Here is a 13,909-nt window from a genome sequence, read left to right as displayed (position 1 = left end):
TGCACAGCAGCACCTTCAGGTCATGTGGGTATCCCTTGCTGATTCTAGTATCCATCCGGTCAGGACCTGACCCGGAGGCAGGAGTAGTCCTCAGACAACGACTAAACCTGCCTCCTCTGTAACTCCTCCTCCTACCCGTGATCACTGAGATCTGGAGGGCTGAGTTTGGCTATGCCTGGCTTAAGGATTGCCTGTTTCCTTATATTCCTGCCCAATCAATGGGTACATTGGGGGGAGGTCTGTATTAGTGGTTACCCATGACTCAGATGAACAGCTCATATCCACCAGGAGCCATGCACTCAGTATTGTAGCCCCAACCCTGTGGAAGTCCCTCCTGGCCAGAATTAGACAGGCCACCTCCCTGCTGAACTTCTAGTACTTGACAAATACTTTTCTATTTCAGCTTAAAATGCCTATATTAAGTCCGCATTCTGTTTTTACAATTAATTTTGATTTTGCCCACTGTGCTTTTTTAAACTGTTGCGCACAACTTAGAAATTTTGGGTGGTCATTCAATAAATGTGCATTTTCTTCCTTCCAGGGCAGGCAAGACACCAAAGCCATTGCACCGCGGTTCCCCAAGACTAAAGACGAAGGGTGGTTCTTGATCCTAGGAGAAGTGGACAAAAAGGAACTTGTTGCTTTGAAAAGAGTTGGATATGTCAGAAATCAGAGTGCGGTTTCAGTTGCTTTTTACACCCCAGAAATTCCTGGAAAGTAAGATATTACTGAATGAAAGGTCTTTTGGTTTTTGAAACTGGGACTCCTTTTTGTGGGAGCAAAACAAACTGATATCCTTTTCTTTCACTTTATCACAGGTATATCTACACATTGTATCTTATGAGTGACAGCTACCTCGGAATGGACCAACAGTATGACATTTATCTGAATACCCTACCAACCAATACTGCAGCACAGGTCAACACAGAGATCTCTGGTGCCTTAAATGACCTGGCTCTGAACTAACATGGCCTTTGTACTCACCTGTGCCCACATGTTCATTCTGGGAAAGGGAATTGTGTTTGCCCAAGTGCAATCAGCATCCAACTTCGACACCTAGGAAATTGAAAATGACTACTGTATTGATTCTGATAACACAGAGTTAGCCACAGTGGCCTTTTACCCAATAAAAGGGTTGCATTTTTAAAAATAAATCATTTTCTAGGTTTCTTGCAAAGCGGCTCTGTTTTCCTATTAATGTATATTACCACTGTTGGTTTCAGCAGGTCAGGAAATGAAAGGAACAGATACTTTGATTTGCAAAAACTTAACCTTTTCATTAGTGTTCCTGAAATCATCATTGCAGCCACTTTCTGTGATCCAAACACACCATTTATGTGTAAGTAAGCTGGAGATTCCAAACTAGCTCTCAAAGAGGCAAGAAAGTTCCAGCTGCATGGATGGTTTGTGCACGAATGAAGTATTTCAGTCACAGCCACTCTGTGTAAATGGTCCTTTCCCCCCTTTAATTTATGAGACATGGCGATGGGGGAACGTTGCTGAGGTACATTGCAAGGTTTTGTACTGAAGACAATGCCTGTGGCACATTTTGTCATCTCAGAATTTTCTGTGTAAAATGTATAGGAAATAGTAATAAAGTTCAGCACTTAAGCACATCATACGTTTGAAAAGTCATTGTACCCACGGGCCTTTTAAAGGACTTCAGTATTGACTGTACATTCAATAGGCTGTGGCGTTTCAAGTTACATACAAAGGGGTTCGAGCTGAAATTAGGAATGTAAAGGAGCAATGCATGTTTAATGTCTGTAGAGTGACTTGTACTGCAGTGGATAATACTGGTAAGTTTATTGGGGGGGGTCTAAATAATTCCTCATTAAAACAACACTGCTACTGTACTTGATAAATGTATTTAGAAAGGCCTAATTAATAGCTAGTACAAAACAATGTTAATGGGTATTTTTGTTTGTTAGTTTCTGGGTGGCATATAAAGTTATCTGGGCAGCTTACGATAATAAAGCACAAAGAAATACATTCAATAGGTTTGCGATATAAAAATCAAGAATTTAAAAAGCTGGAGAAAGTAAAAAGGGTTTTATCTGCTGCCAAAAATACAGTAAAGTGTGTGCTCTGGGGAGAGCATTCCACTCCCAAGGTGCTGCCACTGAAAGTCCATGAAGAAGGGCCTCCAAAAGTGGTCTCCTGATATGTGTTGGTCCATAAGGGAAGAGGCTGTCCTTCAGGTAACCTAGTCCCAAGGTGTTTGGAGCTTTATATGTTAAAGCCAGAATGTTGAATTGGACCTGGAAGCGGACTGGAATCCAGGACAGCTGACAAAGCAATGGTGTAATATGAGCTAATTGCACGGTCCCAGGTAAGTGCGACCAACTGAGGCTCCTGAATCATTTTCAAAGGCAACTCCATTGCAATAATCAAAGCAGGAGGCTACCAGCACTGATAACTGAAGGAAGGCTGTCTCCATACAGATGTGGCTGTGGTTGGTATATCAACTAAAGTTAACAAAAGGCTGTTTGCACTGCAAAAGCCACTTGTGTCTCTACCAACAAGGTGGCATCAGTGAACATCTCCCAAGCTGCAAACCCTGATCCTTTAGGGGCAATGTAAACCCCTCCAGAGCAGGATGAACCCGCATCTGCATTGATGCACCACATCTAAAACTATTTCCATGTTGTCTGGATTGAACCAGTAGCAGAGAACCGTGTGCTTTGTTTTTGGTGAGCCCAGGTATTGCCCAAGAGCAGCAGCTATAGCGTTTCGCTTAAACCATTTAACAAGCCAGCAACAGCAGCAGGGAGCTAGATAGAAAGCACCACAATTCAGTATTCAGTATTCAGTATTAAGGTTTTCCACTGTTTCAGAAAAATGTGCTTTGTTTCCAATGTCAGTATAATTACGTTATTATTTTTATGTTCACCTACCTCACCATACAAGTTGAATAAATAAATATGGAATGACATGCCAATAATAGTTCTATTCTCCTACCTTTTGTATCACAACTAAATGATGTTGCTGAGACCTGTCTAATATTCTGATATAAAGCTCTTAAACTATTTTGTTGCAAACAGAATAATTAATATACACATATCATGCTCATTTGGTCACATTGGTTGAGGTGCATCATATTTGCTTGTTGCCTTTGAAATCCTGCTATTTAATGTAACATATTTATGGGTTTAAGAGTCTATTCAAGGACTCTCTGGTTTGCAATACTGGGTGCTTTTGTTCTTTACCTGAAAGTACTTATATTTCCTTGGAGGGTATTTTTACATAAATGTTCACTGTGCTTCAGATAAGTTAACACAGAGAATACAGAAGGGTATTTCTGAATGCCTTCCATAGAAAGGAAATATCTACCTGATATTTTCATTATCCCTGCGCACACAATGGACTGGATAGTTTCAAAGGGTCAGCTCCTCAGTGAAAAATAACCCTTTCAAAGTCATTTTTTAAAACATACCCACTAGAATGCTCTAATTTTTGAGAGAGTCTGAGAAATATATCCAGCCATTTTGAACTTCCTCAGAGAGCTGCAGATAGTTTTTATTGTGTTCAGCTTGCATCCAAATCTACATTTTTGAAAAGGCTATGATATTTTAACTATACACCTCATGGTGCCAGGAAATAAATTGAATGGCTTTGCAATGCCCACAGCTGTAAAGCAATTGCTTCCTAGAATTAAATCAGTGTGATGCATAATTAGCTGAATAGTGGTAATACAACAAAAAAGTTGTTAATATCTATCTTAATTTTTTCCCCCATTAAGAGTAGGACCAGTGTACGGAGATGCAGGGGTCAACTGTTTCAAGAAATTAACTATATCCTTGGAGTGCTTTTGAGTTTGAGTTTTACATTGTGGCTACCTCTACTTCACCAGGCTGTAAAATATTTTTAAAAAATCAACACCAATCTGGTAAAGCGAAGCCCCATACGGGACTGAGCTGGAGATGGACTAGACCATTAGCAGCATTGTTCTATCCATTAAATGTGGATTATGTGGAAACTACATGCCATATATAAATAGGTAATGCTTTCCATTGATGCATATTATCACAATATTGTTGTTCTTTAGTCGTTTAGTTGTGTCCGACTCTTCGTGACCCCATGGACCAGAGCACGCCAGGCACTCCTGTCTTCCACTGCCTCCCGCAGTTTGGTCAGACTCATGTTTGTAGCTTCGAGAATACTATCCAGCCATCTCATCCTCTGTCGTCCCCTTCTCCTTGTGCCCTCCATCTTTCCCAACATCAGGGTCTTTTCCAGGGAGTCTTCTCTTCTCATGAGATGGCCAAAGTATTGGAGCCTCAGCTTCATGATCTGTCCTTCCAGTGAGCACTCAGGGCTGATTTCCTTAAGAATGAATACATTTGATCTTCTTGCAGTCCATGGGACTCTCAAGAATCTCCTCCAGCACCATAATTCAAAAGCATCAATTCTTCGGCGATCAGCCTTCTTGATAGTCCAGCTCTCACTTCCATACATCACTACTGGGAAAACCATGGCTTTTACTATATGGACCTTTGTTGGCAAGGTGATGTCTCTGCTTTTTAAGATGCTGTCTAGGTTTGCCATCGCCTTTCTCCCAAGGAGCAGACGTCTTTTAATTTCGTGACTGCTGTCACCATCTGCAGTGATCATGGAGCCCAAGAAAGTAAAATCTCTCACTGCCTCCATTTCTTCCCCTTCTATTTGCCAGGAGGTGATGGGACCAGTGGCCATGATCTTCGTTTTTTTGATGTTGAGCTTCAGACCATATTTTGCGCTCTCCTCTTTCACCCTCATTAAAAGGTTCTTTAATTCCTCCTCACTTTCTGCCATCAAGGTTGTGTCATCTGCATATCTGAGGTTGTTGATATTTCTTCCGGTGATCTTAATTCCGGCTTGGGATTCATCCAGCCCAGCCTTTCGCATGATGAATTCTGCATATAAGTTAAATAAGCAGGGAGACAATATACAGCCTTGCCGTACTCCTTTCCCAATTTTGAACCAATCAGTTGTTCCATATCCTGTTCTAACTGTAGCTTCTTGTCCCACATAGAGATTTCTCAGGAGACAGATGAGGTGATCAGGCACTCCCATTTCTTTAAGAACTTGCCATAGTTTGCTGTGGTCGACACAGTCAAAGGCTTTTGCATAGTCAATGAAGCAGAAGTAGATGTCTTTCTGGAACTCTCTAGCTTTCTCCATAATCCAGCGCATGTTTGCAATTTGGTCTCTGGTTCCTCTGCCCCTTCGAAATCCAGCTTGCACTTCTGGGAGTTCTCGGTCCACATACTGCTTAAGCCTGCCTTGTAGAATTTTAAGCATAACCTTGCTAGCGTGTGAAATGAGTGCAATTGTGCGGTAGTTTGAGCATTCTTTGGCACTGCCCTTCTTTGGGATTGGGATGTAGACTGATCTTCTCCAATCCTCTGGCCACTGCTGAGTTTTCCAAACTTGCTGGCATATTGAGTGTAGCACCTTAACAGCATCATCTTTTAAAATTTTAAATAGTTCAGCTGGAATATCATCACTTCCACTAGCTTTGTTATTAGCAGTGCTTTCTAAGGCCCATTTGACTTCACTCTCCAGGATGTCTGGCTCAAGGTCAGCAACCACACTACCTGGGGTATACGAGACATCCATTTCTTTCTGGTATAGTTCCTCTGTGTATTCTTGCCACCTCTTCTTAATGTCTTCTACTTCTGTTAGGTCCTTTCCACTTTTGTCTTTTATTATGGCAATCTTTGTACGAAATGTTTCTTTCATATCTCCAATTTTCTTGAACAGATCTCTGGTTTTTCCCATTCTATTGTTTTCCTCTATTTCTTTGCATTGCTTGTTTAAGAAGGCCTTCTTGTCTCTCCTTGCTATTTTTTGGAAATCTGCATTCAATTTCCTGTATCTTTCACTATCTCCCTCGCATTTTGCTTGCCTTCTCTCCCCCGCTATTTGTAAGGCCTCGTTGGACAGCCACTTTGCTTTCTTGCATTTCCTTTTCATTGGGATGGTTTTAGTTTAGTTTAATTTAGTTTTAGTTTTATTGGTTTTAATTTTAGTTTAGTTTTAGTTTTAGTTGGTTTTAGTTTTAGTTTCATTGGGATGGTTTTCATATTATCACAATATGAAGTTGCGCTTTAATTGAAGCGGGTTTATTCATGCCAAATATCTGTGTTCACATATTACTTTTGTCACTTAGTGTTGTTTGCTATGTTTTTAGGACATTAGATTTTCAAAATATGTCTGAAATGCCCTTGTTGCGAAAAAATAATTGGCTTTGTAAAATAAATTCACAGTCTACCTAATGGAGGTAAATTTATTGCTATCAGCTTTATATAAAATAGATCCTAAGCAAACTTTATATATATTCCAGACAGCAGGCTGTGCAACCATAATCAATCAGGAGAATTTTAAACCAAGGAAAAATATATATATTCTAAACATCTGATGTAGTTATTTATGTGTGGTGTGTGGTTTTTTTTTTCACTGTTCCCTGATAAACCTTGCAGGTTAAAGGCAAATTCTGTGTGACAGGCATTTTTCCAATATTATGAGAATATCTTGGAACAAATGACAATGAATTAGGGAGTGATCATATAACTAACGATGGTGATTTAGAAAATGGTAAGAGATGTTGAAAATGACATCTTAATCAACCAACAGCTAAAACCTCAGGCGCCACATGGAGAGAGAGAAAATGAAGATGGAAACCAAAGATGTTTGGGAAGCCATTATAGAGCTGAAAGATGATATTCATGCACTGGAAAATGTCACTGAAGTGCTGTCATTTTAATGCTATCAAGGGGAGAGATAAAGAACATCAGAACAGTTTCACAAGCCTATCTGCAGATCTCAGAACTTAATAAGTAGTTATTCCGGCTTGTATAATGTGGTTTCTCACCAAACTGGTCCCAAGCTCATTGCTTTATGACCTTATATTTAAAATGTAATGCAACATTTTATTTTATTTTTATTTTTATTTAAAAAAAAACTTTATTTTTTTTTAAAACAATTGCCAAGCCTAAAGTGCTGTATTGCAGGACAAATGCATGACTAGATATTAAGCCTTTGTTTTTCAAAAAAAGGGGGGGGCAGAGAGTATTTTGATTTATTTGGATGTCTCAGTTTTTCTGAAGTAGAGTAATACATGGTCCATTACAATCATACTTCGGACAGAAACCATAGAAATTGAGGGCCAAAGTTCACTGAACTGTTTGTAAGATTGCATATGATATGAGAGCACATTTGCGCAGTAAGAAGCATGACCCTTTCCATTCTGAGCCACATACTTAAATTCTAAAAACATGGTTTTTATTTGAGCATACTAGCCTAGATTGTGAAGCTGAGGCTCCAGTACTTTGGCCACCTCATGAGAAGAGAAGACTCCCTGGAGAAGACCCTGATGTTGGGAAAGATGGAGGGCACAAGGAGAAGGGGATGACAGAGGACGAGGTGGTTGGATAGTGTTTTCGAGGCTACCAGCATGAGTTTGACCAAACTGCGGGAGGCAGTGGAGGACAGAGGTGCCTGGCGTTCTCTGGTCCATGGGGTCACGAAGAGTCGGACACGACTAAACGACTAAACAACAACAACAGCCTAGATTTAATTAAGAAAGACTATTCTGTAGAAGACCAAGGCTTGTCTTCTCCAGCAGTGTCCCTTGGAAAATGTATTGTGATTAGTGAACCCTTCTTGTTTGTTAAAACAAAAAAATTCCTTCCAGTAGCACCTTAAAGACCAACTAAGTCAGTTCTTGGTATGAGCTTTCGTGTGCATGCACACTTCTTCAGATACCTGAAGAAATTTTATTTTATTTTTTTACTATGGCAGACCAACACGGCTACCTATCTGTAACTGCTTCTTGTTTGTTGTCAGCATTTAGTGATGACAACTTTTGGTTCTTAAATTGCAACACCAACTCCTCTAAAAATGTCAGTAGTTCATGTTAAATTGTGATTATGAGAAAGCATTTTTAAAGTGCAATGTTGGGATTTGGAGTATGAATTCCAAGTAACATTTAAAAAAAGAGAAAAAGAATTTATCAGCACCTCTCATTCCACGGTGCAGAGTCATGAGAAATGATAGAAAATAACAATTTTTAAAAAATAAAAGTCAATTCAGAAGCATCAGCCCCACAATCTGAAACATAACTTTGCCTTGTGTATTTTAGCATGCCTTGTTGGATCTGAGACACAACCAGCCTGCACTGAAGAAAATCTATAGTTTTTTATTTTGCAAATCCATAAGGAAGACTGGCAGCAGGGTGAGGTTAAACAACTGGGCCTTTAAGTGAGCGAGTATAATTTCCCTGCTAGGAATTGTTTTGAGAAAGATCTCTTGCAAATCTCCCACTTGGATCTCTATGTCAGTTACTTTATGGAGAATTTCTTACTATAGACAGAAAATAATCCCTTTACAAGAAAGATTATCCACAGTTATTACATTGCATAACAATTAAATATATTAGTAAGAGTCTTGGATTGTATCTTCTAATGAAGCTCCAGGTTTCTCATTTTAACTTGGCTCCACCATTCTCCGCATTGATGAGGCCTCCTAATAAACGTTGTATGGTTGGTGTTGGCAAATTGCGTCTGCTGCTGGCCACTGCTCAAATCTTTTCTTGCACTTCATTTTTTTTAAAGTAATATTTATTAAAATTTCAAAAAATTACAAAAGTTAAAAAAGGTAATAAAACAAAAAATTACAAAAAACTGAAAAATAAAAACAATTAAAAACAAATCAATTTTTCTATAACTTATATTTCATTTACTTGTTTCCTTGACCTCCTCACACCTCCCTTTTTTGTATTCTAGTTCAGTTAGTTAATTCAGCAAATCCTTTCCATCTTTGTTTTTATCTTAATCATTTATCTTAATAACCTGTTGACAACCCATTTTTACATACTCCTTTATAACATTACTGCTAAAACCACATAACTTCATTCCAGCATCCTTCTAACATTCCTTAATTTTACAGTGTTTCTGTAGATAGTCTTTAAATTTCTTCCAAACTTCTTCTACCGATTCTTCTCCCTAGTCTAGGATTCTGCCAGTCATTTCCGCCAGTTCCATATAGTCATCACCTTCATCTGCCATTCTTCCTTGGTGGGTAAATCTTGTGTCTTCCAATACTTTGCGATGAGTATTCTTGCTGCTGCTGTAGCATACATAAAAAAGGTTCTATCCTTCTTTAACACCGATTGGCCGACCATGCCCTCTGGTTTCTTCAGAAAGGTATATTTAAATACCTTTTCCATTTCATTATGGATCATCTCCCAGAAAGCCTTAATCCTTGGGCACGTCCACCAAAGGTGAAAGAATGTACCTTCGGTCTCTTTACATTTCCAGCATTTATTATCAGGCAAATGATATATTTTTGCAAGCTTGACTGGTGTCATGTACCACCTGTATATCATTTTCATAATATTCTCTCTTAAGGCATTACATGCCGTAAACTTCATACCTGTGGTCCATAACTGTTCCCAGTCAGCCAACATAATGTTATGTCCAACATCTTGTGCCCATTTAATCATAGCAGATTTCACCGTTTCATCCTGAGTGTTCCATTTCAACAGCAAGTTATACATTCTTGACAGAATCTTAGTTTTGGGATCTAACAGTTCTGTTTCCAATTTTGATTTTTCCACCTGGAAGCCAATTTTCTTGTCCAAATTGTATGCCTCCATTATTTGATAATAATGAAGCCAATCTTGCACTTTGTCTTTTAGTTTTTCAAAGCTCTGCAATTTCAATTTATCTCCCTCTTGTTCCAAAATTTCCCAATATTTCGGCCATTTGGCCTCCATATTGAGCTTTTTCTGAGCCTTCGCTTCCATCTGTGACAACCACCTTGGGGTTTTATTTTCAAGTAGGTCTTTATATCTTGTCCAGACATTGAACAATGCTTTCCTGACAATATGTTTTTTAAATGCTTTATGTGCTTTGACTTTTCTTGCACTTCACATTGCTTAGTAGTTCCTGTTATAAATTGCAAATGCACACACAGAAGTGCTTATTTGTGAAAGCCGCATATCATTTCAAAATTCTACTCAGTAATCTGCAGTTAAAGACCCATAATTTTTCCTAATAACTTTGGAACGGGGCTGGGGGACCTCAGGCCCATGGGGCAAATACATCCCTCTGGTCTTCTCTGTCTGGCCCTTGAATTTCTTCCCTAGGCCCTATCCCTTACCACCCACCCCTACTTTGCATCTTTCCTGGGTGTTTTTACTTGGTTGGAATGAGTGATTGTCTCCTGATGGTGCTTCTTGCTTTGATGGGTGGCTGGAGCCTAGTGGGGGTGTAGACACTAACCTACCTGTGTAAAAGTAACAATTCACTTTTGTTGCTCCGCTCACTTTTTCCTCTGGCCCTGCCCTGCTAGTGCCATGCGTCTTCCAGAAAGGAATGCATCCCAAGGGATGAAAAGGGCTTCCTGGTCCCTGCTTTGGAAGATGCTGAAGGAGCTAAAATTTCTGCCTCAAAACTTGTATTTTGTTTATTTTAAAGTCATTCCAATCTTGTTTGGAGTTCGTTTTGCATAAAAATTCAAAAGGATGTGAATTTGGGTGAACAACTGATGTGGTGAGAAAATCTTGGCAATTTATTTTACTGCTTCAAGAAAGTTTTTGAACAGATCCTAGATACATAGTTGGTTCAAGCGGTCATTCTAATCATGGCACAAGTCAAATTCTGTGTTTTTCAAGGACTTGATGAATCCTACTCTTACTTTTGGAGGGCAGATCAGTCAATGGCTACTGCACTGCTTTTGTCATCTCCATGTTCAGATTTGGGTTCCAGATACAGAGCCAGTTGCCTTCAATCTTTATCTAAAAGCCATTTGTGTAATCCCAGTGCACAAATGCAACTGCATTTCAAAATGAATTGTGTAGGAGTCAGAGGAGATCGAAGTTAAAAGTGGCTGCATTGCCGTTTTTCCAAATAGCTGTGACATGTTTAGCTCGACTTCAGAAAAGAATGTGGAAAGTGATGTTTGAAAGTCAAAATCATCACCAACAGTTAACTTATTTGCAAATAAGAATAAGAATTCCACCCTCCAACAAGATATCTGGATGGTACACTGCAATATACGTTTTTAAAAAGTATTAAAAGCAGTACAGAGCAATTATTAAAATGAATGGCTACTTAAGAAAGAAGTTAACTGCATGGGTCTGTAGGCAAAAATAGTCTTCAAGAGATGCCTGAAAGTCGAAAGCGAGGGTGCCTGCCAAATATCTGCTGGAAGAGAGAGCATCAGACCAGCGATATTAAATGCCTGGCTTCCAGTGGAGGCCAGTCAGGCTTCTGTTACATGTGGGACAACTAGCAGCCCCCCTCTGGACGATCTGAGTGCTCAGACTGTGACATATCCCTATGTGCATCCCTACATTTATATATAAACTTAATATATTGCTGTCATTTCATGTCCCTTCAAATGTGAAGCACTGCTTTTCCTTTGCTGCTTATTAACATATTAGAAGCCATTATTGTAAACTAGATTCTTCGGACCATGAGCATTCACACCTTGAAGCAGTAGTGCAGCCCATTAATTGGCACAGACTGAGAGATGCTTTCACACTGTGCTTCCAGTGGTATCTTTCCTCCCTGCTGCTAAGTGTTACAACTCTTCCATTTAGAACAAACTTCTGTTGCCAATTACACTTGGTGGAAGGTTGCTGGGGGGTTTTCACCCAACTTCGTTTATTTGCCATCATTAGGGATTAATTACTCTGTGTAATATCGCTCCCAGTGTCAGTTTCTGACTATCATTTATCTGGGGGTTTTTGAGAATGTGAAAGTTAAGTTTCACTTAAATTCCTGTGTAGGAATTGGACAGTCAAGGGAGTGTGTGTGTGTGTGTGTGTGTGTGTGTGTGTGTTAATGCTGTGCACTGAAGCTGCTTGGGTTTTCAAATTATTTCCACTATTTCTCTTGTATTTTTACCATTCAGATTCAGTTCATTTGTCTTTTTTAGTTTCACTTTGTGTTTCAGGAAAAAGAAGATGAAGATGAGCCTCTGAAATGGGCTGGGTGGCAGCCTCCCCAAACAAGAATCATGTTGCCCTTTGAGTCATTGGAGAAGGTAGTTTTTTGCCCCCATCAGGAATTTAGAAGTAGTAGGGTTTTGTTTGTTCTCAGTGCAAGTTACTGGAAATGCAGACTGGCATTTGCCACAAAGAAGTGTTTGCTGTTATTAACGGAGCCATATAATATAAACACAAACCACAAGAGACAACTTTGTTCCAATGCAACAGTGATAACTATTGTGAGATATGCTATGAGACCAACCAGAAATGCCTATGCACCATACTGTTCATAAATTCCCATTACACAATCATAGTTGTATAATGGGAACCATGTTATAATATATGGCACTGCTTACATGCTGAACAACAGTAATCTGTAGATCTAGTCAAGTCAGAGAGCTCTGGGTCCTATGTCATGGAGCTTACTAGGATCATGGCTCTGTTAAGTAACAAAGATATGGTTTTGTTGCCAGCCCTTGGCCTAGGCTGTGAAAATATACCTGAGAAGGTATATTCTCAGACCATAGCTGGGGTAGTCAATGCCAGGGAAGATGGAGAAGGCTTCCGTCCTGTTATAAGGCTGCTTCCTAAGTATCAAATCAAATTAAAGCACAGAATACAAAAAGATTTGAAGAAAAAATGGAATTTTATCTGTTTGTTTGCAGACACAGAAAACACAAAGCAGATTAAGCTCTTTATCACTAGTATTAGCAAGAGAAGAAGGAGTAACAAACGGAAACAGCAACGAAAATGTTGCTGAGGGTTCTGTTCAGGGTGTCAGCCAGCCCTCTTCCAATAGATTCCATTCCATTCTCCCTCTTCTGTTTTTTTCTGAATTTTCCCAATAGTCAGAATTCATTGCTCATTGGCCGGTTTTGGGAGGCAGCTGTTCTTTCAAACAACTGTCCTTCTGCAAAGCTTGAGCTTGCACACCCCCTTGAAGATGTATCTCTCTTCTGCATGGGGGGTGCCATTCTGGCAATATGGATTTGATTTGATTTGATTTCATATTTGTATGCTAATTTCCCAACAACCACGTTGAGGTCAAAGCAACTGACAAGAACAATAAAGCATGAACAGATACAAACAACAATTACTAAACACAGGAAAAAATTCAATAAAGATATAAGTAAACAGTGGCGTAGCGTGGGGGGTGCAGTGGGGGCCGGCTGCACCGGGCGCAACATCTGGGGGTTAGGGTTAGGGTGCGCAAATCCACGGGTCAGGGGGTGCAAATCCACGGGTTATGGGGTACAAATTACTTGCCTTGCCCCGGGTGCTGACAACCCATGCTACGCCACTGTAAGTAAAATAAATGATTCAAAACAATATAGGTTAAATGAATAAAATACATGAATCAGAACAGTTATCGATCACAAAATATGAATTCCTTGTGCTATCTTATATGTCAGAAACAGCAACTGACCATGCTGGTACTCATCCATGGATATACAGTCATACCTCGGGTTAAAGTCTCTTTGGGTTAAATGTTTTCAGGTTGCGTCCCACGGCGACCCAGAAGTAACGGAAAGGGTTACTTCCAGGTTTCGCCATTCAAGCATGCGCAGAAGCTCAAAATGACATCATGCACATGTGCAGAAGCGGCAAATCGTGACCCGCGGACACGCACACATGGGTTGCGTTCTGCTCAGGTTGTGAACAGGGGTCTGGAACGGTACCAGAGGTACCACTGTAGTTAACAAAATGTTGCTGTATATTCTCACCTTGTAGCAGGAACCTTCCTCTTTGCCCATAAATTGTGCATTTCAAGCAAGGGATTCCATTCCTGCTCCCAATTCTCATTTTTCCATTTCCAGCTGATGCTCAACATTCCACTGCCATTACACAGGCCCAATCTTCTGCAAACCTCCTTCATACGCCTTGCTTCTCAGCGGCCCTGTTTGGCTTTGTTTCTCCCACCAAAAGTTC

The 13,909-nt window shown here is 39.9% G+C and overlaps 1 protein-coding gene across 1 annotated transcript in view; it reads left to right on the top strand.

Annotated features, from left to right (window-relative positions):
• The window catches only part of ASCC3 (activating signal cointegrator 1 complex subunit 3), a 214,471-nt gene extending 212,855 nt beyond the window's left edge, over positions 1-1,616 (top strand). Inside the window, exons 41-42 of the mRNA XM_083731023.1 lie at positions 542-717; positions 819-1,616. Of these exons, the coding sequence (XP_083587149.1) occupies positions 542-717; positions 819-966 (324 nt within the window). The 3' untranslated portion in view covers positions 967-1,616. The remainder of the gene's footprint in view (positions 1-541; positions 718-818) is intronic.
• The last annotated feature ends 12,293 nt before the right edge of the window (positions 1,617-13,909 follow it).

Source organism: Podarcis gaigeae, assembly GCF_964106915.1.
Source record: "Podarcis gaigeae genome assembly, chromosome: 3".
NCBI classification, from domain to species: Eukaryota; Metazoa; Chordata; class Lepidosauria; order Squamata; family Lacertidae; genus Podarcis; species Podarcis gaigeae.
The sequence above is the reverse complement of the archived record's forward strand: the minus strand, read 5'-3'. Positions and strand labels throughout refer to the sequence as shown.